The 27,098-nt window shown below is 41.4% G+C and overlaps 1 protein-coding gene across 4 annotated transcripts in view; it reads right to left on the bottom strand.

Annotated features, from left to right (window-relative positions):
- The window catches only part of slc2a4rg (SLC2A4 regulator), a 36,115-nt gene that overhangs the window by 5,379 nt on the left and 3,638 nt on the right, over window positions 1-27,098 (bottom strand). For 3 of the 4 annotated variants that reach the window (XM_046396454.1, XM_046396450.1, XM_046396453.1), the window contains exons 3-8: window positions 11,056-11,156; window positions 9,130-9,368; window positions 6,146-6,246; window positions 4,394-4,667; window positions 3,231-3,371; window positions 1,094-1,221 (exon numbers count right to left, since the gene is read on the bottom strand). In XM_046396454.1, coding sequence (XP_046252410.1) covers window positions 1,094-1,221; window positions 3,231-3,371; window positions 4,394-4,667; window positions 6,146-6,246; window positions 9,130-9,368; window positions 11,056-11,156 — 984 coding nt within the window. The remainder of the gene's footprint in view (window positions 1-1,093; window positions 1,222-3,230; window positions 3,372-4,393; window positions 4,668-6,145; window positions 6,247-9,129; window positions 9,369-11,055; window positions 11,157-27,098) is intronic. The other variant, XM_046396452.1, reaches the window with a different exon arrangement.

Raw genomic sequence — 27,098 nt, 5'->3', positions numbered from 1 at the left:
GAAGAGGTTGAGGATGTGATGCAACTGCCATTTTGTCTTTTTCATCTGATGTGATTCAGGACCCAAATTTTAGGTAGTGCACAGTGTCCTTACTATTGGGTCCTGCTATTAAACAAATTTCAACATTAAGATGGGGAGTGCAGTGCCAGTTTAAAATGTGCTGGTCAGCTTGCAGCTTTGGTGAAAACTACACATCCAAACTGCTTTACACAGTCGGCACCGACTGTGAAACCTGACCATTAAAACTGAAATTAGGTGATGCCTCATTATACCCTGCGCTGCAGAGACGGGGTCAGTTATTACTGACCGTCTATGGAATCCATCAGTTGGTTCAAGTTTAGGCTTAGCCACTATATTACAATTAAATTACATAACATGACATATGACATGACATGACGTGATGTGCACTGAAATGTCATGTCTTCCTGGTTAACTGTTGTGTCTCAGACATAAATCAAGAATATGATCAATGGCTTAAAATGGCTCTTACACACAATATTTTTTTCAGGACAATATTTGACCCTATAAATTAAGCTGCACTCAAATTTGACTGTTTAAACATCAGGTACTTTAGTACTTTAGTCGTAAGGAACATCCTTCTGGAACAGCCTCTAACGAGTTTAAAGATATGACCACTTTGGATTGCAACTACTGCAACCACACAGTAGAAATGGTTTGTTTTGTCTGACCAACAAGCCAAAATGAAAAGATATTCTGTTACTTATCATGTAAGACCTAAAAAAAAGTAGCAAAACCAGGAAATGTTTGGCAAAAAAAGGACTTCAATTAAGCACTTATTTCAGCCCATGACCACTTGCAATTCATTACAGCAATGTGTTTCTAATTTGCACTCAAACTACCATCATAGTCAGAAGGGGAAAGCAGCTCATTTCAATTGACCATGATAGGAGGACAAAGCAAGGTGGAAGAATAAAAAAGAAACACAGAAGATAACATAGACGTTTTTGTCTTAAACACATTCCCATTCTCAAAGTCCCATAATTACAAATCACCAGATAACTGGAACAAAACCAGCAGAATCATTTAACACTCCAAACTACAATCACCCAGACACATGCACACTGCTGCATACCTGGTTCCTGGCGTTGATTTAGGTGCTGGTGTGATTAAAGCATGGTTCTTGTTAACAGCTGTGTGTGTGCTGGCGGCCGGTTGCCGCTTTTCACCGATGGTAACAGTCCTGACATGAGTCACCGGCCCCTGGAAAAAACGCAAAGACATCGTAAGTGCATTGCTCTGCATCAGACCGGTGCAGTGCAGCCCAACTCTGTACTATATTCTACACAACAAAGACATACAGAAAGACGCCATCAGCTTTCTGTCCCTGTCAGAACAATGAAGAAAAAGTTATGACATTATTACTACATCCAAGGGGTGTGCAGATGCTTTTATCCTAAATTGTCTTTTAGCTCTAGCATCCTCCCCAACAAGTCTTTATGTGGACCCTTCACCATGGTAACTGACAAAGACACACGGCCCAGGTCTGCTTCAAAGGTTAAAAGGCGTTTTTTTTTCCCCTGCCACTGTCACCAAGCTCATGCTCATGAAGGAATATCAGAGTTCTGTATATTAAAGAGTATGGTCCAGACCTGCTCCTTTTGGAAAGTGTAATGACAGAACTTTTGTTGTGATTTGGCACTATATAAATAAAACTGATTTCACATGACTTGAGTGAGTACTTAAGGGAATAATACTAAAAATGAAATACTCTCTAAACAGCAGATATGTTCAAATTGGCCTAAAAAAAATTAATGAATTGAAGCAATAATGTCTGCATTTATCAATAAATGAATATAAGTGATTCTGTTGTCCACAGCTGCTTTGTGCTGTATGTAAAGCTCAGTTCATTAAATCCCTGCAGCCACCTGAAGGTTGATTAATCACCATCAATCACCTATCACTATATACACCATCACCCTGTCGTTTTGCACTTTGCACACATATGAACAAAAATAGAAGCTGCTCCTGGAGACGCCCACACGGTCTTTGTGCCCAAGACACATCGCTTTGCGTTTGTTGTTGCGCGATTTAGACAGGACCCGAGAGGTTAACGGCACAGAGGCAGCCTTAGTAACAAGTGTGAACGAGTTAAAGATCAGTGTTGTTTGTCTTGTTCTTCTCAGTCTCAGTGCAGCTTTAAATGCTGTTGAACAATATCACCCCGTAGAGCACCGCTGTACTCTTCTGTAAGCTTTCTATATCATCAGTAGACAGGCACAAGCTATTACGATTACACGGATGACATCCAGTTTTGCATGGCTGACGCCAGCTGCATCTATGATCATGCAATGCATTTCAGTTTGCAGGTGTATGGCTTTAAGTTTTATGTAACGCAACCGTGACAAAACAGAGCTTGAGTGTCATCCTGGGCCATGATCTCAAGGATCCTCAAAGGCTGCTTTTATCACTTTTCTCACAAGCTGCTGCTCACATTGCTTAGGTCGATGCTGAAAAATCAGTCTGCACCACCTATCTTGATGCAGTCCTTTCTGGTCTGCCACAAAAAAAAACCACACTCAAAATCACTTGATTTCAAATTTATCTGTACAACCAGGAAAGCTCACATTACATGTTGTTTTGTGTGTGTGTCCCTGGCTACAGTGGTTGTCTGTCAGTTTTATTATTGATTTTAAGATGCTTTTATTGGTTTGTAAATCTTTAAACAGTTCTGTGCCTGAGGACATCTGATGTGCTTTTAAGATACAATATGTGCTCCCTAGATCCCTCAGGTCCTCCAGCTGTCTCCTGGCTGTCCCCGTGAGCCAAGACTCTGATTCACGACAACGCTGCCTTCAGCCATTATGGCCCCAGCCTTTGAAACAGCCTACTAGAGGCCCTGAGGATATGACAGAGTGCATTTGAAAAATTTTATATGTTCTATTGGAGTATTTGATTGCCTTTTTTTCTAATTTTTCATTTCATTTCTGTCTTAAATTGCACAGATCTTACATAAACAGGAAAGGGACACGTGCAATATAATGTTGGCAGCATGTTATAATATTGCACCTGCATGCACCTTTATTTTGATGTGTTCTTTTCTTGATTATACATAAAGCAGTCTGACTAGCATTTTTGGTTGAATAGCGCTATTTAAAGGAAGCTTGAAGAGCATAATGTTGAGAAGCAAGGGGAAAAAGAGGCGACAAACGGAAAAAGCAAGAGAGGAGTTGAGATGAAGATAAAAAGGCGTGAGACAAAGCCTCACTCACCGGAACGCCTTTGAAAATGACAGGAGGGGACTGCCACGACACACTGATGCCATTCTCAGTCCCAATTCCAGGCCCGGTTCCATTACCACTGCCTAACCCAGCCAGCTCAGGACCCACTGGGATACTCACTGGAGCAGTGGCCTGGAATATGGACAACCACCCCACCATAGCCAGAAGAGGATACAGCAGAAAGGAGGAGGGGACAGGTTAAAAGCAGACAGAAAAACAGAGGGGGGGAAAAAATTACGTAAGGAGTAGAGAAAGCATTTCTCCACTTCTACATCTAAAATGCGCCTTTGTATCAACTGTGATCGTACCGCAGCTGCCTACCACAAAAACACATATTTTACGTAAACCCAAAATGTTAGAGTTTCACAATTGTAGACAGAAAATGGCAGAAGTTTCCAAGACAGAATAAAGAACAGCAGAGAGAACATGAAGTTAGGTGCGCTAATAGAAGAGTACAAGTACATTGCAACACGGAGAAAATGAAACACGAGAAGGGGTCAGTGTAGTTTCAGTGCGTATGCATAATGCAAGTCAAGTTTTTCTGCACAATCTGTGTTTTCATGGCAACTGAAAGTCCAATATTACCACGAACCACTGCAAAAGACTGATTTCAGTACTGAATATTTTGGAGATTTATATTTTAACCAAATGCATTTTTCCGGCTAAAACCATTTAATTTTTGCCTCCAAGGGCATGCAAGCGGGGAGAGCACAGGAACTTGTAGAGTTAAAGAAAGAAAAGGAAGAAGGACGAGAGGAAGCAGGGGGAGGAGGCGTGGATACCCAGAGTTGATACAAAGCAGTTCAAATTAAGTGTCGCAAGCAGGAATTTAAGTATAATTAAATCTCATGACTTAAACTTTTCGACTTAAAAAATATTCAGACTTTACTCTTCATGTGACCTTATGTTAACAATTGCAAGAAAGTTTTTTCTTTCTCTCCCTGATATGTACTCCCACAGCGATGTAGGAGTTAAGTTATTCAAACTGACCTCAGAGCCTTTTCTTTTCACACTGATCTCTAAAACTGCCTCTGCAGATACCATATGATAGAAATCAGAAATTCTGTGGATTGGAAAACACACCGACTGCTAAATGTTTTGTCTTGTTTTCAGCGGCGTTGCACTTTCATTAATTTGCTGGAAATTACATTTACCTGGTACGCGTGGTCAGTGCGGATGTGGCAGAGCGTGGAGGGAGCCGACTGACTGAGCAGTGTTGGGGCGTGGCTCTGCGAACCATTCATACTGATGTGTTCAGAGTGAGGCACCTCAGTGAGCGGCAGAGGGAAGACAGGCGGTGGACCAACCGTGGTGGGGGAGGTGGGCGTGAGGCTGGACAAGCCCTCTGTTAAGCTGTCCATGTTGACCTCTATCTCTGAGTAGTAAAAGTCTTCCTCTCCATCACTGTAGTCCGAGTCGCTGTTTCGGCTGCAGAAGAGAGTGAGCAACAACTTAGAGACTCTTCTCTTTAGGATTTCCCCAAATTCTGGTTATTTTACCTTCCTTATAAATCCAGTTTAAAGTCCCTGTTGGTAATGTTGTAATGTTCATATGTCCCAGTACTTTTGTCTATATAGTGTATGTATGCTGACATAATTCACCTTTTTCTGTGCTGGATGGTAGTTGGGTATGGTTATGGCATATCCCAGTGCTGAAAATCATATTAAATAAAGCAGAATAATACTACTTTGTGCTAGTTCAAAATTCAGTATCGTAATTTGCTTTTGTTTTGAGCAGATTTTCATATTTTAAATATTTTTAATTAACAATAATAACTATAAAGGATATGATCAAGCTTCTGTTTAATTAAGATGCACCAACAAATTTAGCACAGGTATGATTTTTTTTTAAGATTAACAGTAAACAGAAAACCAAAACTGGGAAGAAGAAAAGAGTTGGGTGCATTTTAAAATACTGACTTGAAATCATAGCGGTCATGATGGATGGCCATGTCTTTGCCTGTGACGCTCCAGTTTACTACAGCACCAGTGACACCCATAAACATAACCACTGCTGTCAACCAAAAAATAGGCAGGAAGTTATTACTCTTTCCAGCAGCAGGGGGCAGTGAAAGCCAGCGTGCTGCAGAGATCTTCAAACAAAGAGCTGATGATAACCTGACAATAAATGTGAGGACAGTTTTTAAGGACGCCTCTTTCCTCAAAAACTTTATGACTTTAAACTATTGTACAAACTAACAGTACAAGACTATGTAAGTACTGCGCTACAAATGTATGTGTTGCTGGTTCTGACTGGGAAATGTTAATAGTTTAATTCTTCTTTAGTGGACAGTATACCAATGAGCACAAGGCACATCTCTGAAGAAGCAGTAAGACTCAGCTCAGTTAGTCCACCGAAATGGCAGGTAGTGGTAAAGGATCCCAGCTGTGACAAGTCAAATGTGTGTTGCTATTCTTGTTTGAGCATTATTTAACTCGCCAAGTTTATCACTGCTACACCTACACATTGTAGGTCTTTATTAAAGTGAAAAACAAAGTCTGCAGTTCTATGAAACAAACAGACATGACATGACAGCCCACATTTACATAACTGATTCTGAATTACAAAAGCATAAATATGGGTACAAATAAAAATAAACTTTTAAATACTATTATTGTCACAATGAAGACTCAACCAGATTATTTTACTGCCTAATGGCGGCGTGTGTGTGTGTTGTGGTTCAGCTATGACAATAACTGCGACTGGGAACGTAACAGACTCAACTGGGTGAGGACAACAGGTGTGAACATAAAGTATTCTAACGTCAGTATCAGTTTTACTGCACATCTACTAGACACGTGGAGAGTACAGCTAAAAGCCGATCATAAACCCCCGCTTATGGGACTGCTGAAAACCAAGAGAGACTAAATGGGTGCTCGGTTTTCCTGTGATGACTTGCAACTCACCCCAGGTGGACGGTGCGGATGTGCCGCTGGATCCCTGAGGAGGTGCTGAGGACCTTTTCACAGTTCTTCCACAAGCATTTGAACATCACCTTCATGGAGTTCTAAAAGAGACAATTGCCAAACAAGTGACATGAGTCAAAAGACAGCTGATTTGGACAACAAGCGTAATTAGAAACATACCTCTGCATTTATGCCATCAAATCCACCTTGTGTTTATTTATTCATCCTTGATCCTACTTTGTCAATCATTTTCTTCACTTTCTGTCAACCATGGAAGACACAGTTATAAAATCCACCATGTGAACTGTGGAACACTGACGACTGTGTTATGGGAAACAGAAGTTTGTGCTGCCTGTATCGTTACGTTCCACCGTGTAGCTCTCCTTTGCGGACTCAAAAGAAAGGCCTTTGTGGGGGGCTGAGTGCCACTCTACAAGGGGCCAAACACTACACCTCATTAGAGAGCTATTAGAGCACCAAGCCTATAAAAATAGAAACCTGATATCTGACAAGTTCGGACACATACAGAGTTGAAGAGAAAGAGAGACACAGAGACAGAAACGGGGACAGAGAAGGGACAATGAAACGGTACCTTTCTGTGTCTACTTCACAGCATTTTAATGTCGGCTGACAGATTGTTGAGCACAAAAAATGCATTATTTTGATCTCTCCCTGCTGTCTGTGCATCTTACTGGAAATGGTTTGGTATTTAATTTACAACTAAAAATACACACAAGCACTCAGACTTCCCCATAGACAAGCACACCTGTGAAAAACAAACTGACCTCGTTTTAACCTCTCACCAAAAGAAGCATTTGAAAATGCTTACTGTATTTGATCCTCCTCTAATGCGATTTTACATTAGACCCAGGATAACTCCCCATAGTTCATAAGCAAGCCGTGAAGAGATGGACAGATGGGGGGGGTGTTCTTATTTCACTTCATTTCTCTTTCATATATCAGGGGCTGGCAGTCGTCCCATGAGCAGGCAGGGGCCTGCATCACTGCTAATGTAAGACTGTGGGTGTGTACCGTCAGTGCGTTTCAACAACCGCTGGAGAAATAAGGGTAAGCAGAGAAGAGAGGGAGGAAGAGAGTAGAAAAGACAAAGAGAGGAGCAAGGGAAGTGAGAGTAGATTTGCATGGTTACGTTGATTATCTGCTACACTACTACACCTCTGAACTATTTTTGGTCGACTGTCACTATTTCATTCTACTCAACAACAACAAAGCATCGGACTGCTCAGGTGGCACTGGCCTTACACATGTTCCCTACCACGCTGTTTAAAACAATCCTCCTAATAAAAATAACACAGCAAAGCTGCCCTTTAATCCCACAATCACAAATCACTTAATTCCCTAAGCGTTTTTCTTGCATCTTAACACTGTTACAGTAAGACCAGTGATTGCCATGTTTAATAATCCTCTTAACCCACTGAGTGCACAAAATCAAACAGCCTAAAATCCAAGGGGCAGCTGCTCATATATGGTTTGGAACTCTGGGGCCTGGTGTCAGCGATACTGCCACACAAAACGAGCCAGCAGGTAAGCTCATATTTTCACCCTGTTCCACGCAGTTTGCGAGTCTGTATTTCTCCCAGTGACATCCAACTTAATTTCCTGTCTGCTTATCTATGGCATGGCATGTGTCTGGCACTGTCGTCCTTAAAGTCTTTATGGTTTTATGTATTCAGCAGCTCAACAGTGCTGGCCCATTCCAAGGAGACTGAATTGCAGACTTCCACATGTTGTACAGTATATGATCCCTGTCACTGTATGACAGAGGATGCTCATGAGTATGAGACTCAATTCTTCTCTCCTTCTCTACAACCCCTGACTCTGACTGTCCTCATTTTTATGCATCGCTTGAACCTTTTGTTGCTTCATGCTGTTCATCTGTCCCCTCTCTGTCATTTTTCCTAAAGCTTCCCACCTCTGACCCTGAAAAAGATTGAAATGGAGATGAAAAACTTCTTGATAGTGAAAAACACCATAATGTTTAGGAATATCTATAGGAAAAAAAAAACAGTGAGGGAGAAAAGCGATGGAGAGAACATAAAGTAATCCATCATCCACAGAAGCGAGAAAGAGAAAGCAACAGGCCTTATGTCATGGCTTTTCAACTGCATGGTGCTTAAATTTTCTGAAAGTTTCAAAGGTCTCTCCCTGCTTTTACATCATAGAAATAACAAAAGCACATTAGAGTTGTTTCTCTACAACTGTGCCCATGAAGTATTACTTGGCATGTGCTAATTTTTGGTTTACATAGAAAGTGAAGTGGACAGCATGTGGGTCTACTGAGAAAACCACAAACCACAGCTATGTCAACAAACTATACCGAGTGTGGAAGCCAACTTATTTTTTTAATTTCATTAGTTCAATACATCATCTTCATGATACATAGTTAGGCTTATTAGATGTGTGTTAAACATAATCTGAATAATAAGCAGATGTGTTTTGCTGTGCTGTGCTGTGTCATCAAGCCATACTTTTGACATTCTTTGGTCTATATAGTGTATTTCCCATTAAGGCCTTCCTGCTGTTCAGTCAAAATCAATTCTCCAGCAAAAACAACTTTTCATTTGCAGAACTGCTGTGCTAAGTGCAAAATAAACCAATTCAAAGATAAAGACAAAAAAGCAACCAATCAAATCCTAAACCTAATAAAGATGATATTCTGGGGCACTGACAGAAACGTCAGTTTTTACATTTTTACCTTTTCTGTCATCAGTTCAATTTCCAGTTTCAGTATTTCCAAAAATAACAGATGTTGCACTTGCAGATACTACACTTGGTATGTTGGATTTACAATAATTGGGACATTACAGACAGAAAACATGAAAAGGATTATATTTTCCAATATATGAAAAGAAGTCAAAATACAACTGACCATATTTGCATTACAAAATTCCCTGTAATGAGATATAACATTTAACTTTAACTTACTCTGCTTCTTGCAGCAGGACATAACCATCGACATTTACCTTTCGCTTCCGAGGTATGGGGTCCTCAAACATGAAGTGCGTGCTCTCTGTAACATCCTCACTGACATCATCGCCCTGGGACGAGAGCAGGAAGTTCTTATTGGTATCGTTGGAAAGAGGTGGGGACGGTGTGGAGGGCACTGACTGGTCGCTGGCATCCCAGCTCCAGTTGCCACTGGTTGAACTGCTATAGCTGGCTGACAGCACCTCTTTCAAAACCCTGCTGGCTGGCTCTGGGGCTGTAGTTTAAAGAATACACACAATTAGTTTCAGATTAATGGCAAGACATGGCTAAATAGAGGATGTTTCATTTTAGAAAAGAGAGTGTAAGTATATACCATTTTAAAAGGCCTCAGATAAAAACAATAACAACATCGTGGTGGGACAGTATGCATAAAAACCCTGAACCAAATTCTAAATCTGTAATGGAAATGAAAACATAAAACCTCTCAAAAGACCATAAATCATGCAGCCTGTTTCATGCACAAGTTCTAATATCTTCAAAATCTTATGTAGAGTAATTACTTCACGGTCCCAACATTTTTCGTGTAGCTATACTGAACTCTGGCCACTAAGCTCAACACAGCTTTAATATCCTGGACAAGGCATTATATTATTTCTCTAAGTCTCGACCTACAAACCTTTCAATACACTTTCACTTTTTGACCAATCCCATAGTACTGAACCTATAAGATAATCATAGTTGCGCCAGCTTGACCTGACTTTCACTGTGGCAAAACATCATAACATAAACCTGAACCCCAACACAGACCAAAGCTTAATATCATGTATGTTGGGGATTAACTTAAACCAACCAATAACTGTTTCCTATAAAAATGTAAGGAGATGAATTCCAGCTACTGTGAATATGTAGCATAGATCAATTTGTGTATAAGGATTACTGTACTTTATTGCTAAGACCCTGAGATGAACCATGTGTCTCTCCCACAAGAAAGAGTCTTATTTCAGTTTATTTCAGTTTAGTTTCAGCTCAAGATGTCACACATTTTTAATATTATTTGATATTTGAATTAAAAAAAATTAAATGGACACGTTTGCCATAACCTCCTTTGACTGATAGGACCACTTTTGCGTATGTAAAGAACAAATCAAGCAGTCGGTACGGATCGGGCACTCACACAGGGCTACATAATGGAGCATTTCACCAAACTCTAACTTGAACAAACATAAAGACATTTTTATGAAGCTTGACCAAACTGCGATAAATCAAAGATATCAACCAACAATCTCTCTTTGTAACACCTGAGCTTCCTGACGCCAAGCGTATTCTGACAAGATCCAATGACTGCTGAATTCTACAATGAAAACTTTACTTGCAAGATATTTATTTATACTTTAGGCAATTTGCAGAGCTGGTGATATGGGGATGTGAACTGAACGTGTTTCCTTACTGAGAACACAAACAGTAGCCTTGGTTTAATGCTGAGCTTAAAAAAATACAAAAAAACAAAAAAAAAACCAAAAAAGCCAACAGGACTTTGACCGTCTGGCATGATGATGGCAACCACACTAATACGGAAAACAACAAAATGAGCTGTTGCGATAGAGTCAAGGCTGAGCAGCTGGCTGTAAGGGATGGGCTTGGGTAAGCACACATGTATACAAAGATACAGTAATAGTGCTGATAATGCTGTAATACTGCCTTCCATTAGATGAATAATGATGAATATGTAAACGACTCAGCAGCTCAGTCTGTGTTGGGGTAACCGTCAAGTGATTTATGATGAGCTTTTCCTCCCACTATCCCCGGTTTCACCTGACTGAGACTTAGTAACCCTGGGCATAAATCAAAGTGAGTGACCTAGATTTGTTTAAACCAGTGGATGAGTCATTATTTGATGGAGGAGCTTTCACAGCAGGCACGTTCAAGGTAAAATACACCTGACACTGTGGCAGGAGTGGTACCTGTGGTTGCAGAGGAAGGGTTGAGCACCAAAGGGGATGTGGACAGTGAAGTCAGGACGGTGGCAGCCATCACCTCCTTATCAGCATGACCTGAGGGCTTCCTGCAAAACACACAAACACAGACTGACTTATCAATGGTGCTCTTGTTTCGGCTTCACCAGGAACTCATGATATGTTTGAACAAATTAAACTTAAGCCGCAAAAAAAAAAAAAAAAAAATGTTGTTTTGAGTAAGCAAGTAAATGTTATTTTAGAAAAAAAATAGTTTGGCCTTCTCCCCAGAGAAAACTGCAAAAATATCAACGGATGTTAGAAGAAATTTAGATGATGCAGCAAGCAAATATGACAAAACAAAGAGGCAGAGCATACGTGACTGTATGTACACTATAAATCTTGGCCAACCGACTGTTGTGTGTGTGTTTGTTTGAGTGCTATGTATGTGCGTGCGCGTGTGTGCACATGAGGATGCAAAAGAGTGCCTCTCAAGTGAAGGGGTTTTGTGGTGTGTTTCTGCACAGCTTGTGCAACCTCGCTTAGCGACAGGGAGAGAGACGTCTGTTCCTCCCTTCCTGCTCAGTACACCCCTTGCTGAGCAGTCCACCCTCATCTTAAAACATTTATGCTGCCCACCTGAACTAGCCGCACACACACAAAAACGGCAAACACGCACAAACAGCAAGCATAAAGAGCGAGCACCTTGGCATCGGCATTCTAAAAAAAATGACCAAGCATGGCATTAGGTTTTGTCATCCAGCAATGAAGAATGACAAAAAAACATTCATTTTGCACCCTTCACCTCCGTCCCTGCTGTCCTTGAAAGTAAAATGCGGAGAAAAATATTTGAGGGCAAAGAACTTATGTACACTTGCACACACATAAATTGATTGAAATTCTCACGTAAAATCCAGAAAAAGCAAAGGCAACACAACAATGTGAATATCTATTCACTATGTGGTGCTACAAATGTAACATGTACAAACACAAAACGGACACACATACACAAAGATAAACAGAGGCAGAGATACACATGTTCTGCAGCTTTAAGACGTCCTTGTCCCACCCCCAGACTTCACTACACAACCAGAGTAAACTGGTTTGAGGCGTTCTCTCAGCCAAGCCCTAAACCCTGGCAGAGATCCACTCTCAGTGCGCACACACACACACACACACACACACACACACACACACACACTGAGCGCAAAAAACTTCACTCTGGAGTCCACAAACACGTACAGGAGTACACCGTAAATCAGCAAGCGTACGTGCACCTACCTCTGCAAACACACACACACACACACACACACACACTTAGAAGTGGACAGGACTATTTTATGGACACAGATCAAGTTTGTAAAGTGTCTTAACTCTGATGCTGGAACAAAAAGAGGAATGTACTTGATATGAAGAAATCTTTGAGACGGTACACGCAGATGTTGCACAAAAAAGACAATGGTTTTACAGTTTTACAAGCAAAACACAGGTTAAGTGTGTATTTGTGTGTGTGTGTGGGTGTCGGTGCATGCTCACAACAAATATTTATTTGTCCTGAATGCAGGCAATTGGCAAAACTATTGCATATCATTGTTAAATACCAACATGCAGAGAATCACATTATGTAAGAAAATAATATCCACACTTCAGCTCAAACAGAAGACGTAGCCAGAGGAGAGTAGGTTAACACACACATATGCACAACACACAAATACGTATGCATAAACAGACACACATACACAGTCTGGACGAGAGATAAAGAGATAACAAGATTAGCCGTGTCCTGTTTGAGTCATTAGCCTTGTTTTCAGCACAAAACAGGGCCAACCAGGGACATGTTTTTGATTTATGGGCCTCTGTCTCATTCTTATTGCCTTTTCTGTGCCGTTTTGTTGCCAACAAGGATAAAGAGTTGTCTGCTTCACTGTGTGAGTCAAGGAAATGGTGTTTTCAATCCTACAGCATGTGAGTTTGGAGTCCTGGTTGAGTCCAATTTGGCCTGCCTATGGTGGAACAGTGGTAGACTAATAGCACACCACTTACAGTCATGCACATGTGTTATGTGAGTATTACCTCTGGAATCAGTTACACACACACAAACAGAAGGAACACACACCAGCTCCATTAATATCCCCCACTCCACCCAACCCACTCTGATTTCCTGACATTGAGCTTTTTCCTTCCTCTGCTTCCCAGCAGAATCATGATACTCCACCACAGTTTCATTACATCTGGTGCAAGTATCTGTGTGTGTCTGTGTGTGCATCTGTTAACCAATAAACAATGCTAATGGTGTATTTTGGAAAGCCTTTCCTGGACGGCCAACTGCTGAATGACTCTTACTGATTCTGACGGCGGTGACGCAATTCTATTGTTGTGATTAGGCTTGGATATCAATGTTTACACTTGGTTAGAAGTAGATGGCTGCCAAACTGAGCCATCATAAAACCAGTTCATGCAGATAACAGCCCCAACAATCCTGTTCTTAACTTATACTGATGAACCCATACGTGCATGGAGATACTCTAAATGACATAGTCTGCGACTCACTTTGTGACTCTTCATTAAGCCTGGGCGGTATGTACCGGCCGTAAGACACTTCATCAACAGTAACAAGCAAATTGTTCAACGGTTTTACTTAAATGCAAACCACAATTAAAGCACATGACGAGTACGTCCTGGCTCATAAACAACCTAGTATGAGTAACACACGAACAGGCAATAATTCACCAGGTGGTTTGTTAGGTTGAACCATCGACACGTGACGCAATAGCAACATAACAACAATAACAGCATGGAGTGAGGTGAAGTAATGAGCGCAGAAGATGAGGAAATTGTTAATAAAAAAAGGACAGGTCAGAGATGTTTTCCCATGGCCTGGTTATGAGAGTTTACCTCGCCAGTGTGGCTTTTTTTTTTTGGGTCCAAGGTGGACATATTATAATATATTATAATACTTCATTTAACAACTGTACTCGACTCCAAGGTTTTGACCTTTGCTGGCGTTCAGCTACTGTGGCACTGGCATTTAGTAGTTTCAAAGTCATCCATAGATAGTTTCTTGGGTTGCACGAATGTGTTCAAGGTAAATTAAAAAGGCACAATTAAGACAAATAGCCAGAGCAAATTTGCAAGTCCTTGCACACTACAGTTCAGTAATAAAAACTACTTTTTTCTACTGGTTTTCATTAAAAATATGTCAGGAAAAATTATTAGTAATTTTATCTTGATACATTTTTCAACCATTTCCTTATCTGTCTGTGAAATAACTATGGAGTCATTAAATTTGGTGGGAGAGAAGGACAGGCAAATAAGCAACTGCCTGATGCAGACAGATTTACTTTAACAGTAAATCTGTCTGCATCTTCTTAGGAGAGGTTTTATTTTGGAGCACGTTAAACTGGGGATGCCTTTATTTAGAGGCCAGAAGGAGCTGATTGGAGAGCAGAGATCACTGTCAACAAAGTTGGCTGTGTGTGTGTGTGTGTGTGTGTTTTCGGATGGGGGTGGGAGTTTGGGGCTTTTCGACTCCGCAAATTTGGATGTTTACAAGTCTTTCAGTCCAACCATGGTACATTTATGGAGTGCAGTAAATTTCACAATGACATGATAAACATAACAGTCCTCCTCACACATGCAACATGTGTAGGCACATACACACTCATTGTGGTGGTGGTATTTAATGTAGAGAAGGGACACCATTCATTCTCAGAGCTGTCAGAATTACGAGCCCTGTCACTGACAAGCATGTTTTATGAGACAGGTACTATGCCTCAGTGAGGAAAGTCCTAACCCCATTTACTGTACCTTTACCTGCGTGTGTGTCTGTGTGGGTGTGGGTGTGAGAGACTGAGTGTATGGTTTGTGCATGTACTTAAGTGTGCCAAGTTCTCCAACCAGAGGCATCCAAATACACACGTACCACACACACACACATACAAAACACACCCTCTTACCCTCCTTCCTCCCTCAACTGTTATTGGCCTTGGCTGGGCCAAGAACCATCCCCTCTGGCAGCAGCACAGCACATAGGCCAGCTAAAGTCAACAAGCCAGGCCCAGGCACATACAGAGAGGGAAAGAGGGAGAGACTCCTGCTCCGAGCCAAGACACAAGTAGCAACAACAAGCTCTGAGTGCGGAAAGGAGGGAAGTTAACATGTGTCCAAGCATGTGTGTGTCTATGTGTTGTGTGCAATGAATGGATGAGCTCTGTACATGAGAACATTTCATCCAAGGAGCACTAAGTTAAAATGAGGGTGGATACGCATGGATGAGAGCTCCTCACGTAGTAGATTTCCACACCATGTCCTAAGAGGACATTTGGACTTTGATACTACAAATGGTGATATGATGCTGCTGTGCTGCTGTTCGGCAGGCCCTGCCCACCACTACCATCCAGTATTACGGTGGGCTCTCTGCTGTTGTCGGGGAGATGACCGGGCTTTCTCTCTATATTTAACACACCACCTCGACTCCTGTTACCAGCCCGGCAGAAATCCCAGGGATCTGCCTGGTTTATAGAACATAGTGCACTCTGTATAAGCTCACTTAAGGTGCAGGCCAACTGCCACAAAACACACACAACAACTTTGAAAACTAACAAGCAGGTCACAAACAGGACAGGACTAAAAAAATTGTCTGTCAATGGTGTATCGAACCTCCCAAGGTGTATTTTCCGTCTCAGTTTTTCTGCCTGATCTAATCTAATCAGCCTGCCTCCCTGCATGTGTACTCCACCTGTTTGGCACAGCCAAGACTCAGCTTTCCAGAACCTGACTTCCCACGGCCTCTTTCTTATAAACAGCTTTTGCTGTTTGTGAAGGAGCAAACTGTGAACATTTTGTAGAAAGCCTTCAAGTACACAAGTATAGGTGGTGGTGGTTGTTTCATTCTCTGAAGACCAATATCACTTTAAGCTCTGGGCCGCACACTAGAGGTCTATCTTGTTTACCTGGAAAAGACATACAGACTGCTGGGAAGAAACCAGTTTTAGAAGGCCAAGAGAAAAGAGAAAGACAGAAAAAGGGGCTGGGCAATATCAGCAGATTTCATTGTTTTGAATTGGCTGACCACAAAGCTTATCCATATCAGGATGATTCAGAGCTGCAGAGTTCAGTACAGTACGTCTAGTTTTCACTGGGCTTATATACGCTGTCAACAATACTCTCTTATCTCCTCCTCACCCCCAGTGGTGATCGCTTTAAATAGCACTCATCCATCCAGTGTGATCATGTGATCGACATGATCCCCAAGACAAGCATCAGGGTGTAGTTGTGTGTCTTTGTATGTATTGTATGCACATGTGCCAGCTTGCACATGTTCTATATCCAAAGCAGCTGTGTGTGTGCCTCAGATTGGCACTGAGAGTGGTGTATGACCTTCACAGTTTAACAGAGTCGAAAAACACGATGAAACAAACACATGAAAAGAAGTCCAACTTTCAAACACCACTCTGTACAAGCTGTGATAGGACACACATTCACCAGACACTGATGTGTTTTCATACTGCTTTCTGCTCTCTTTATCTCTCCCTTACACAAACAAATGCAAATGTATGCTTCGCGGTGGTGACCAAAAATAGGAGAAATGTTTCCAGTCATGAGATAGACTTTTCCTTAGGCAAAGCATTGCATTTATTCATCTCTAAAACATATGTTTGCGTTGCTCGTGTTCACGCACACTCAGAGGGAGAGAATGTGAGGGAGGATGAAAAGTGACAAAACCACAAGCGCATTGTTAACCATTTTCCTATCACATGCTCTGATATGCATCTCTCTCTCTCCCTCCTTTATCTTTTCAGCCTGTCTAAGACTCATCAGATTGTGATCCCAGCTCTAAAGGGAATTCAGATTGCGCACTGCTTATGCAGGTGAGTCACTGGAGGTATGCTAAGGCATAAGAAATCATAAAGGAAACAGTATATGGACGCTTTGGAAAATGTGACTTATCAGTGCACACATGTGTAATGATACATGCAACTGAGGCTATTAGAGCTGACCTGGCTCAAGTTGATGATCGTCTGCCTGTTGTGCAGCTCGACAGTTGCCCCATCCATACCCATTCCCACAGCCCCTCCATCCCCTATCATCCTGCCTCGAATCCAATGTATTACATAATGTCCTTCACCCCCTTCTCACTCTCTATTTCACTTCTTCACTCGCTCTGCAGACAGACAGTCGCGACTGGCAGCAAAGAGTCCACCTCCCTCAACTTAACACAGGCCCCCCATGATTACAGCTGTGTGCCCCATGCCATGGTCCTGATCAGTCACTCCTTTTTTCTTGTTTTTCATTTATGTAAAAACTTTGTACAACTAAGTATGCATTGTAAATACAAAATGGAAAAAAACAGGTAAAATGCAGCAAACTGATGTAAACATGGGGGGGTAAGCATCTAAGTAATTCACCCATTAAAGTGCAGTCTGCACACATGTTGTAAGTCCCAAAGCCCTAAGCCCCCTGGAGAGCGAGAGGCTGTCAGACAGGAGCTGTGTCTCTTTAATGTGGGATGCGAATGTAATGGCTATTCAGTCCTGGGACAAAAAGCCCTCTCTGTCTCTTGATCCTCGAATGCAATCTGTAGCCTTAGGGCTGAGCACAAACAACGGATAGCTTTGTTCTGGCAAAATAATAGAGGATAGACACAGAGCAAAAGGCATGATTCCCTCTGTGGTGTTTGACTCCCCACGTCTGCATGCAGTATGTCATAAACTACACACACACGATCACTTAGCAGCCTAGACGTCAGTGAAAAGCGGTTGTGCCATGTGTGCCAACCCAAGCGGACATCAGTCCTCAAGATCACAGGCATGTTTGTAACACACGTTCCTCAGAGAGAACGCTGACACTGCACAAACAATTAACTGGTTGACAGCAGAGAAGATCATGATGCACTACCTGACAGGCTTGCCCTGCCCACATCTTGTGGAAACAGCTAGACACACAGATAATGTGGGTCATTACATGAGCCTCACATAAGTCAGTCCAGTGCTGGCAAACACAGTTTGAACTTGTGATGTTTGATGGTCTTAATTAGATAATACAAAGCACACAGGCTTCTATAAGCACATTAAAAAACCTTCACCAAGTATTCTTTAAGTTGCATTTGTTATCTTAGGCCTGACTTAGTATCTCTACTACTTCCACCCCACTTTAAAACATTAAATTGTTAACAATCGGTTGCGTTTACTAATACTATTAAAACAGCTGACAGCATGTCAAAGACAACTGTAATTTACAAGGTATAGATGGAACATTCACATAATCACACATACTTGCACATGCATATTTATGCTGCACATGCTAAAACTGGCTTCCTTATTTAAATGTTTAGTTTTATATTCTATTTGTATTTAGCTTATATATTTCGTTTTTATTTAGCTTATATTTCTATTTTATTCAACTTTTCATTTCATATTTTTATATTCTACTTATTGCTCCCGGGACCTGAGTCCTAATTTTGTACCATATACATGTAAATGTGAGCTGGTATGACAATAAATGTTCCTTGAATCCTAGAACAGTTTGACAAGATGCTATTACACAGCACCTCTACTGTTCATGTCTGGGAAAACTGGCTAACGGCTAGAGGTGTCTTACTTTATTGACGGACTGTCGCTTCAGGCTACACAGCAAGATCAGCTTGCAGTTATAGCAACTTCCCCCACAACTTCTGTCAGTCTCCTCCAATAACAAAGTTGTTGCTAGGGGACTGCAAGGCAGCCTCTCGTAAGTAGTGGACTTAGATTTTCCCCTCTTCCACAAAGAGGGTCAGGACAGGCCCTTCTGCTTGAAAACACAGCTTTCTTATCCAAACGCATGTCATTTTTCATTTGAGTCATGAGTTGATGTAGTGAGCCAGAGAAGTCAGCTGAGTAATATCTGTGTGTGTATGTTTTTTTAAATTCCTCCTGGAAAATCATTTTATTCTAGTCTGGCATCTGATCAAGTTATATTTTTATGTATCTAAATAGCCCAAACCACTATGGGCTTGACTGAAGTTTTGATTTTCTCCAGAATCACAGATACATGTCATCTCCTGAGCTTCACGGACAGCTGAGCTGCCTGCTGTTGTTGGACATTAAGAGAAACCAGACTGAAAGTTCAGTCGGCATTGCATCAACTAAGTCTGTTTCCTCCTGATTTAAACAAGCGACAGGAGAAGAAGCTGGGAATGAAGTCACAACACAGACTTTGATATGAAATTTAGAAGTAAAGCAGCCAGAACAAGAGAGCTCGGAACCAAAGTGAAGAAAGGGAAACATGTCTTGAATCTTGGAACACAGATTAAAATGGCTAAGAGCCCTGAACAGAGCGGTCAGTTCTCTGTCCTTAGCTCTCATACTTGTATTTTGTTCCTCATTCTTCACTTCCCACTCTCTCTCCCCCGCCTGCTCTTGAGATTTGCCCTTCTGCCATCACAAGCCAGAGCAGGCCTTTGCCTGGTTTCCTGTGTTTTGTGAAAGCAAACCAACACAGCTCCAAAGCCACTTTTCTGTGCTTATTCCCATGAAGCCAAATATCTGCAGGGCAGCATCAGACAGACAAAGACTCCAGCCAGTAAAATAAACTGATCAGTATCTTTTTCAAAAAGAAAAAAGTGAAGCTCGGAAGAATACTGTGCTTAAAACCTAAAAAAAAAAGCAATTAGTGGAAAAACAGCTGCACACTTTACACAGAAATCCTGCAATACTGCTGCAACGAGTACGCTGGGTTTGCTTTTTTACACAAGCAATGTGGCATAATGCATGCGTGGGACTTTAGATAGCATGCCAGTGTTCTGGAAACAAAAGCAAAGCGTGTGTCCCATTCTGCCGTTTCACCCTTTTTAACACAGATGTTGATCGGGCTCAATTACCACCTCCACCAGTGGAAGAGCAATGTCCCTTCCCCCGTTCAGTGCTCGTACCTTTTACAAAGAAGGTCAAGGTGGAACAACGGTGGAACATTCCCATCTTTAAATGGCTGTGTAAAGATTGTGTAAAGTGCGATCAGGTAGGTGGAGACTTGAATCTTCTTAGACTCCTATATACTGATAGTGAAGCAAGTGCTCTTACATGGCTCTAGTGCATATGATTCTGCTGTAGTAAAAGGTGCAGAAGTAATGATGAAATCATTTTAAGGAAAACAGAAAAATTTCAGATAACCATTATGTATATGTGTATTTAAAAAAAAAACAAACACTCAATCAACTTTATAGAGGGATTTAGAGCGGGTTATATTCTGAGTTTTACATTTCCGTGGTGGTTGTGATTGTGCCTTTAATTTCATGATGTGGCCCCAGTCGTTCAGTGACTGAATAGCCTTAGCATATCAAATCATCCAGTGCCCCCCACTGAATTCAATCAGACTGCGCTGAATACTAACCAGTACATAAAAAAACCCGAAATAAACCACATATTTAAAAATGTAAGTCTCTCAGTGAAGAGATGATGATGATGACGATAAAACAAGACAGCATCTACAGCCAGCTGTTGAGAAATTGAGAGCTGCTCATCAATGAGACATCCGAGAAGACATGAGTGCCTGACTCTGGACCAGATTGCTAGCTTTTCTTTCTTTGTTTTAGCATTTACAAACTTATGAAATGTGGTGGCTGAGTTTCACAAAATGGGGTGAGAATCACTGCTAGTTGCATGCAGCTGGCAGGTCTCCTTCTGAGAACTGCATTTTCTAACAAGGCCAAACCTGGGCAATGGTCAGATTAGAGCTCCTGAACAGACAAGCAGACAGATCGGAGAGCTTGACAGACAAAGTTAGCAGAGTTACTGTTTTTTCCAAACAGTAAGGCCTCTCTACAGCCATGATATTTCATTACCACACACAACCAAATACACACGGATTACAAACACACTATTGCAAAGTTCTTAAATTGTTGTTACATGTGTTACATTGTTAAATGCATTTTTGTATGACTATCACACATCTGCAAGGTCTGTAGCATGAATGCTGTTCCAAAGGTCATAAACGGACTGTCAAATTAAGTGCTGCAAAGTAAATGTGATGCAACACGCTGCTGCATAATGTAGCAACCTCACTATTAACATTAATCTGTGATCTAATCTTAACATCAGCACTTAGAAAGTAGCTAATTAGAGCAGCTACAGTAGTTAGGCAGGTTTAAAGGGTGGGTAATACTGTTTGGACGGCAGACAAGGCTAGTGAGGCTTCGGAGACTTAGAACAAATCCAGCCTTAGAAATACCCACATACCACTACACCTCATTCATTCACACACAAGACATGCAGACATGCACGTACTTGGCACTTCAAGTCTGCTTTGGAGCATCTACATTCTATAGTAAAAGTGGTTAAATCTAAGACAGGCCCCACATTAAGGGGAGCTGAAGTGAAACCAGAGACAGAAACAGCTGCTCAGTATGCCTATAATATGAATTAATGCTCCCTGCTTCCCCTATGGTCTTGTATTTACAGAGATGCCCCTACTTTTCCCTGTTTCACTTCCCCTTTTTCTGTGTCTTAATCTAACAGCTTTAAAAGGACAGTATTGTTGCCTCTTAGTTATAGCCTATTTACATCTTTTATCTACATTCCCTGCAAATGCACAATACATGTTAAATGATAATGTGTCATTTTTGAAAAACTTAAGATGAAAGGTCTGCAGTAAAGCCAAGATAAGACCCAAAACAAAAAGAAATGCATGTTGCAATAAATTCTTGTTAACATGTTTATGAAGAATTTCCTCATGTCTTCCTGTGGATGTCACATGACCAACAGAAAGCAGAAATTTAAAGTGATATAAAGACACTGGTGTTTCTTTTTTTTACCATATTGGACTATAAGGCAGCAAATGGACTCTTCTGAAAGTAGCACAGCAAATTCCTCATATCTCTCTAAGGAGATGACTGTTTTTTTTTTAATTTACTGGTATTATCTTATGCCCTTGTCTTTCTCTTTGCTCTTCCATTGTTTCCTCATGGTGTAATTATGGTCAACAGTGTAAACACAAGCTAGTATATGTATATGTTACCATGGTGCTGATTCTTCGCCCAAACCAGGAAGGGGCAAATTGCACAGGAACGAGGAAAAGCAAACGCTGTTATACAAGGAACTGGATCTGGTTCAGCTGCAGCCGTGTACATAAATCACAACAAGACAAACCTCATAAAATGTCAAGATGTTAAGCTCGAATCGACTACACCGATGTCTATTGTATATCAACCAACCATCAAGAAAAAAAGTGCTCATTTTGATGAAAAATAAGTATGAGTGGAAATGCAGCTCATCAGAGAAAAATGAGAATTAGCAGACTGTGAACATCTCTCAATATTTCCATGCTCAAAACCAGTTATAGGAGTTTCTGAGTCGGGGCTATGCTCTGCACCTGACTGGACAACCTTGTACACTCAACACTTTGTGCAGTGGCATGTTGGTACTGGAAGCCACCACCACTAAGGTTAAGCAGGGATACTTTCTACCTCCCCCCCGGCCGGAAATCTCTACGTTACCTTGGCAGCAGTCAAAGGAGTCCAGGGGTGTGTGACTGCTCCTGCTTAAAGACATAACTGGACTCAAAAGAAAAACCCTACAAAACCTTTAAACACATTTGAATTTCAGCTGTTCTCCTTTTAAAAGAACTCATGGATCTCGCGCATCGATACAAAACAACAGGATCAATGAGGTTTATCTACCTGAAAGTCAGAACTTATGAAAAAATCTATCTTTATATTTATAAACAAGCTTATAGCTACAGGGAGGAGACCATAGATTCCAAGCTGAGGGGTGAAAAAAACAAACATTGTGCACCCCATCCCCCTGCATTACTCCACGGAGAGGGCTGAACATGAACATCGGATATAGCCATACACGTAAGGAATCGCTTCAAGGCTGTAATTGTGGATGTGTGGACATGTGTGTAAATATTGCTGGCTGACTCAGCAGAGAAAATACTTTCATGCACGGTGCAATATCCAGGAGGTGACAGCAGAACAGCACTATTAGTAGACCTGTGTTAAATAACTTCTGACCACCTCACTACAGGCACAGAATAAAAGTGTATGTGTGTATTGTATTGTGTAAGAGAGGGAAAAGAATAACTAGGATAAAAACACACACAAGCAGAATAAATAAGGGGGTGCTAGGAACTTACGAGGAACTGGGCCCACTAGTTCTAGCAGTCTGGGTGTGGCACACTGTTTAAAATTGTTTATTCAAGGAAGTTATTAGCCATATAACAAGTCGATCAATTTATGCAGTGCTTTTCACACTTTGATTTACCCAGTCTCTTACAGGCCCAGGCATTTTGAAAGGTCAGCGCTCACATTACTTAACTATGTCAACACAAAATCAATTGGAATGCCAGGAGTTCAGCACAGCGCTCCCTTCCACAACCAAACTAAAAGACAGGGCTGCCAATAATCCTTTAATTACAAATGAGATCACAAACATCTGACGTTCCTCAGGATGCAGTCAGAAACCTCAGTCAGCACTGGATTTTCCTTCTCCTACGCACTGCCACAGTGAGATGAAGGTAGCCTTCATGGGTTAATGATACCAGAAAAGAGACAGCAGAGATGGTGGAGAAGACAGGGAGAGAGGGAGGCTCAGATATTTGAAAATTCTAAACATATAAATTACAGAAAACTAAACAATGGCAAATGTTTTATTGAAAAAAAAGGAATCTGGATGAGAAAAGTATTTAGAGATTTCTTGACACAGAAAGCAAACTAAAATGGGCTTTCTACCAAGGAGCGAAAAGAGAAATGGTATTCGACTATATGCTGAGCTCTAATTAAAAAGCAAAGACATTAAACCAGTTGTAAGACACTCAGCCCCGTACAGTACAAAGTGTTTGGCGTTTCTCAGATTTCTCTCTGTTTGCAGTCTGGGCTGAATTTCACTGCTTGTCATCAGCAGACTGGGATGACTTATGGTAGAGTTGAGCAAGACTGTGCAAGCGTGCGCGTGAGTGTATGTGTGAGAGAGAGGATATTTATAAGTGATTGAGAGCAGGAGAAAGCAAAATCCATGAAACTACGGGTTTACAGAACATATCAAAACAGTTACTTCTGACTTTAAAAAGCTTTCTCCCTGCCACCAAGGATCTGGTTTTGGAAGCTATTTGCATACCACAGCTGCATTACACAGTGCGTTCAGAGAATGTAGATTCAGGTTATAATCTATGGTTTGAATGTATAATTATATCATCTGATCTGATCAGTCAGTGTGATTTCAAGAAACTCACATCCTTAAACTTGCTGAACAGTGTAGAAATATTTCTAACCAAAATCAACCCTTCCTTTGTGAGTATGTCTGGAGATCCTATTCCAGTCCTAAAAGAAACATTGTGAACATGCCAGTGATGAGTATGCGAGAATTTTTCTACCCTATGAATGGATACAGTCACTGAAAAGAAGTAAAGCTTAAAAAATAATCACATATGTGCTGAATACATGTTTGTGAGTGTTTAAAGAAGAGTGAATAGGGAGAAGCATATGCACAACAGACAGATTAGAACAGACATTATTTTATATAGAAGTATTGAATAATCTTTCCAGACAGAAAGCGGCTCTATATTGTTCAGAGGACTTTATCTTCTCTGGATTTGAGGAGGATTTAGCTGGTCATCTTCTTGGCAAAGCAGAAGAGGGCAAAAGGCCAAGAGAAATAGAAAAAAGGATGTATGGAACAAATAAAACGTATTTTAAAAAAATGGAGGCAGGGACATTTTAAAAAGCCAAAAAAAATTTTGCCAAAAGTCTTGGAAGCAGTGGAGCAATTTCTCATTGTATATACTGTGCCTTGTATGAACAAAAAAAAAATTTAACTGTTGGAGCTTAATCTCCCTACTTTTAAGGCACTTTTATGAGCATGTCAGTGACTCAAGACAGAGAAGGAAAGGTACCAAGGGAGTGATAGTTGTTGCATGAAAGATCAAGAAACGTTGTGGGAGGGATATGATGAAAGATGAGAAAGGTGGAAGAGGGGAAAGCCACAGTGCAGCTGCTGGTTTGAAGAGTGGGGTAGAAGGGCAGCTAGATTTATTGAAGACAGAGGAAAGACAGTTGACTGTTGCATCTCTAAACGCTACTGAGGCAGAACAGGAGGCCTTATGTAAGTGTCTATTAGTGTGGGTGAGCAAGCGATAAAGCATTTTACTGCAGCGGTGCCAGAGCTGCGCAACTAGAATTTCCTTTCCTCTTGATAAGTGTTTCTTTCTCTCACCGTCCCTAAGGACTGCTTAAGGACAAATGTACAGTAAACAACCAACAATGTGAAGATTCCTGATGTAATGTATACGTGATACTTAATACAACACCATTTCTGACTTTGTCTACAAAACATTACTTTTGCAGCAGAGCAGACTGTTTGCAGAAAACATTCCTTTATGCCTCCTACTCTCCTCCTCTCTTATGAAATTGATTTAGCCTCTCCTCTTCACTGCATAACAGGAGATGATTAATGTCTCATTAGGGCACACACACATACACACACACACAGTGCACATATTTCAACCATTACCCATAGCGGCCCTTTTTCAGAGTTAATGAATGAATGGTGCAAAGCCAGCCTCAGAGCTGCACCCTGAAAACACAGATTACATAAAAAAAAAATTTCAGCACTACACACCTAAGTAAGGAAACGGTAAAGCCTCAGTGTTAGGTGCTGAACTGTCTGCTACAATCTTCTGTGGTTATAAACTGTCTGTGCAGCACATAACCCAGATCCTGAGGCTGACCTATCAGACATGTCAGATGCCTGCTCGTGTCCCAATCTGACCCTCTCCTCTCGCATGACTCCATTCACTGACAATGACCTTTCACCTCTGCCTGTGTCAGAGACGAGAGCTTTAACCTCTTGTGGTCTGGAAGCTAACGCTGCATCCAGTTCAGAGGGAGTTTTGTGACTAATGATAACACACAAACAGATAGTCTAGGCAAACGTGGAAATGTTTATATGGAAATGTTAAAGAAAACAACCACCTGAACAGAAGCTGGCTGCTCCACTTTGGGTGCCTTGTCAGCAGTCTGGATGTGGGTTAGACATCCCAGACTAGAATGGGGGCGGGTAGTTGTTCCTCTGACTCTGACCTTCAACAACCAGCTGTAATGTCTCCTTTGGGAGAAGAGGATTGGTGGTGGGGTGGTCTGAGGGGGATGGAGAGGCGATGGACTCTGCTGCTCCTCCTCCTCCTCCCGCTCTGCATAGCCTGAACCCTCCTGGTGACTCTTAACAAGTAGCGTCAAAGACTGGTCAGTAATTATGTTAAAACAGAGCGCCCCCCCCCCTCCACTGCCTCAGTCACTGCAGCTGGTTGCTCTGGTTTCTTGTTTACGCGAGCTCGCTGTTTTCTATTAATGTTACCCTCCTGCTGTGGTGACAGAGTACCTGGCCAAGGAGAGATAAGAAAGAAAAGCTTTTTGCATAAAAACAAAATGCCCCCTTCCCTCTTCATTTCATCAGACCTCTTTTTCTTGTTCATTCAACCTGGTCTTTGTCCTGTTATCAGTGCAGGGGATCCCACACTGATGAGTATTGACAAGTAGAACAGCTTTAGGGTGTGAGTGACTTAATCAGAGATAGAACAAGAGAGCGAGAGAGAGACTGGGAGGCATGGCTGACATTACAGGTGGGAGTGTTTAAACATAGGTCTGAATGTGTTTAGATGAACATGCACATGTGTGAGTCATTGAATGTATTGGTTCCTCCTCTTTCTTCCTACAAGATCTTTGCCTAGGCATGTCTAAAGGGTTGTGACCTACTTTGCAAGTCTTGCAAACTGACAAGACAAGGTGTGAAAGCACAACGCCGTGTGCGAGAAACAATATGCCACTTAAACAGTGGCTAATGTACAACACACAAGAGGTGAACGACAGCTTTGCAGCTCAGGCCCATTTGAATAATTTTAATCCAGTAACACAATGGCAGTATTACCTAAGATGGTGGGGAGCAAATAAAAATATGATTTTGTTGACATTATCCAAAGCAGGGCACAGAGTCCAATAAATGAACAATGGGTCACACCCACATACACAGATGTGCACACACAAACCGGGATGTCAAACACAAACTCACCACTGTAACCATTTCATG

The sequence above is a fragment of the Scatophagus argus genome, chromosome 8 (assembly GCF_020382885.2).
Source record: "Scatophagus argus isolate fScaArg1 chromosome 8, fScaArg1.pri, whole genome shotgun sequence".
NCBI lineage: Eukaryota > Metazoa > Chordata > Actinopteri > Scatophagidae > Scatophagus > Scatophagus argus.
The sequence above is the reverse complement of the archived record's forward strand: the minus strand, read 5'-3'. Positions and strand labels throughout refer to the sequence as shown.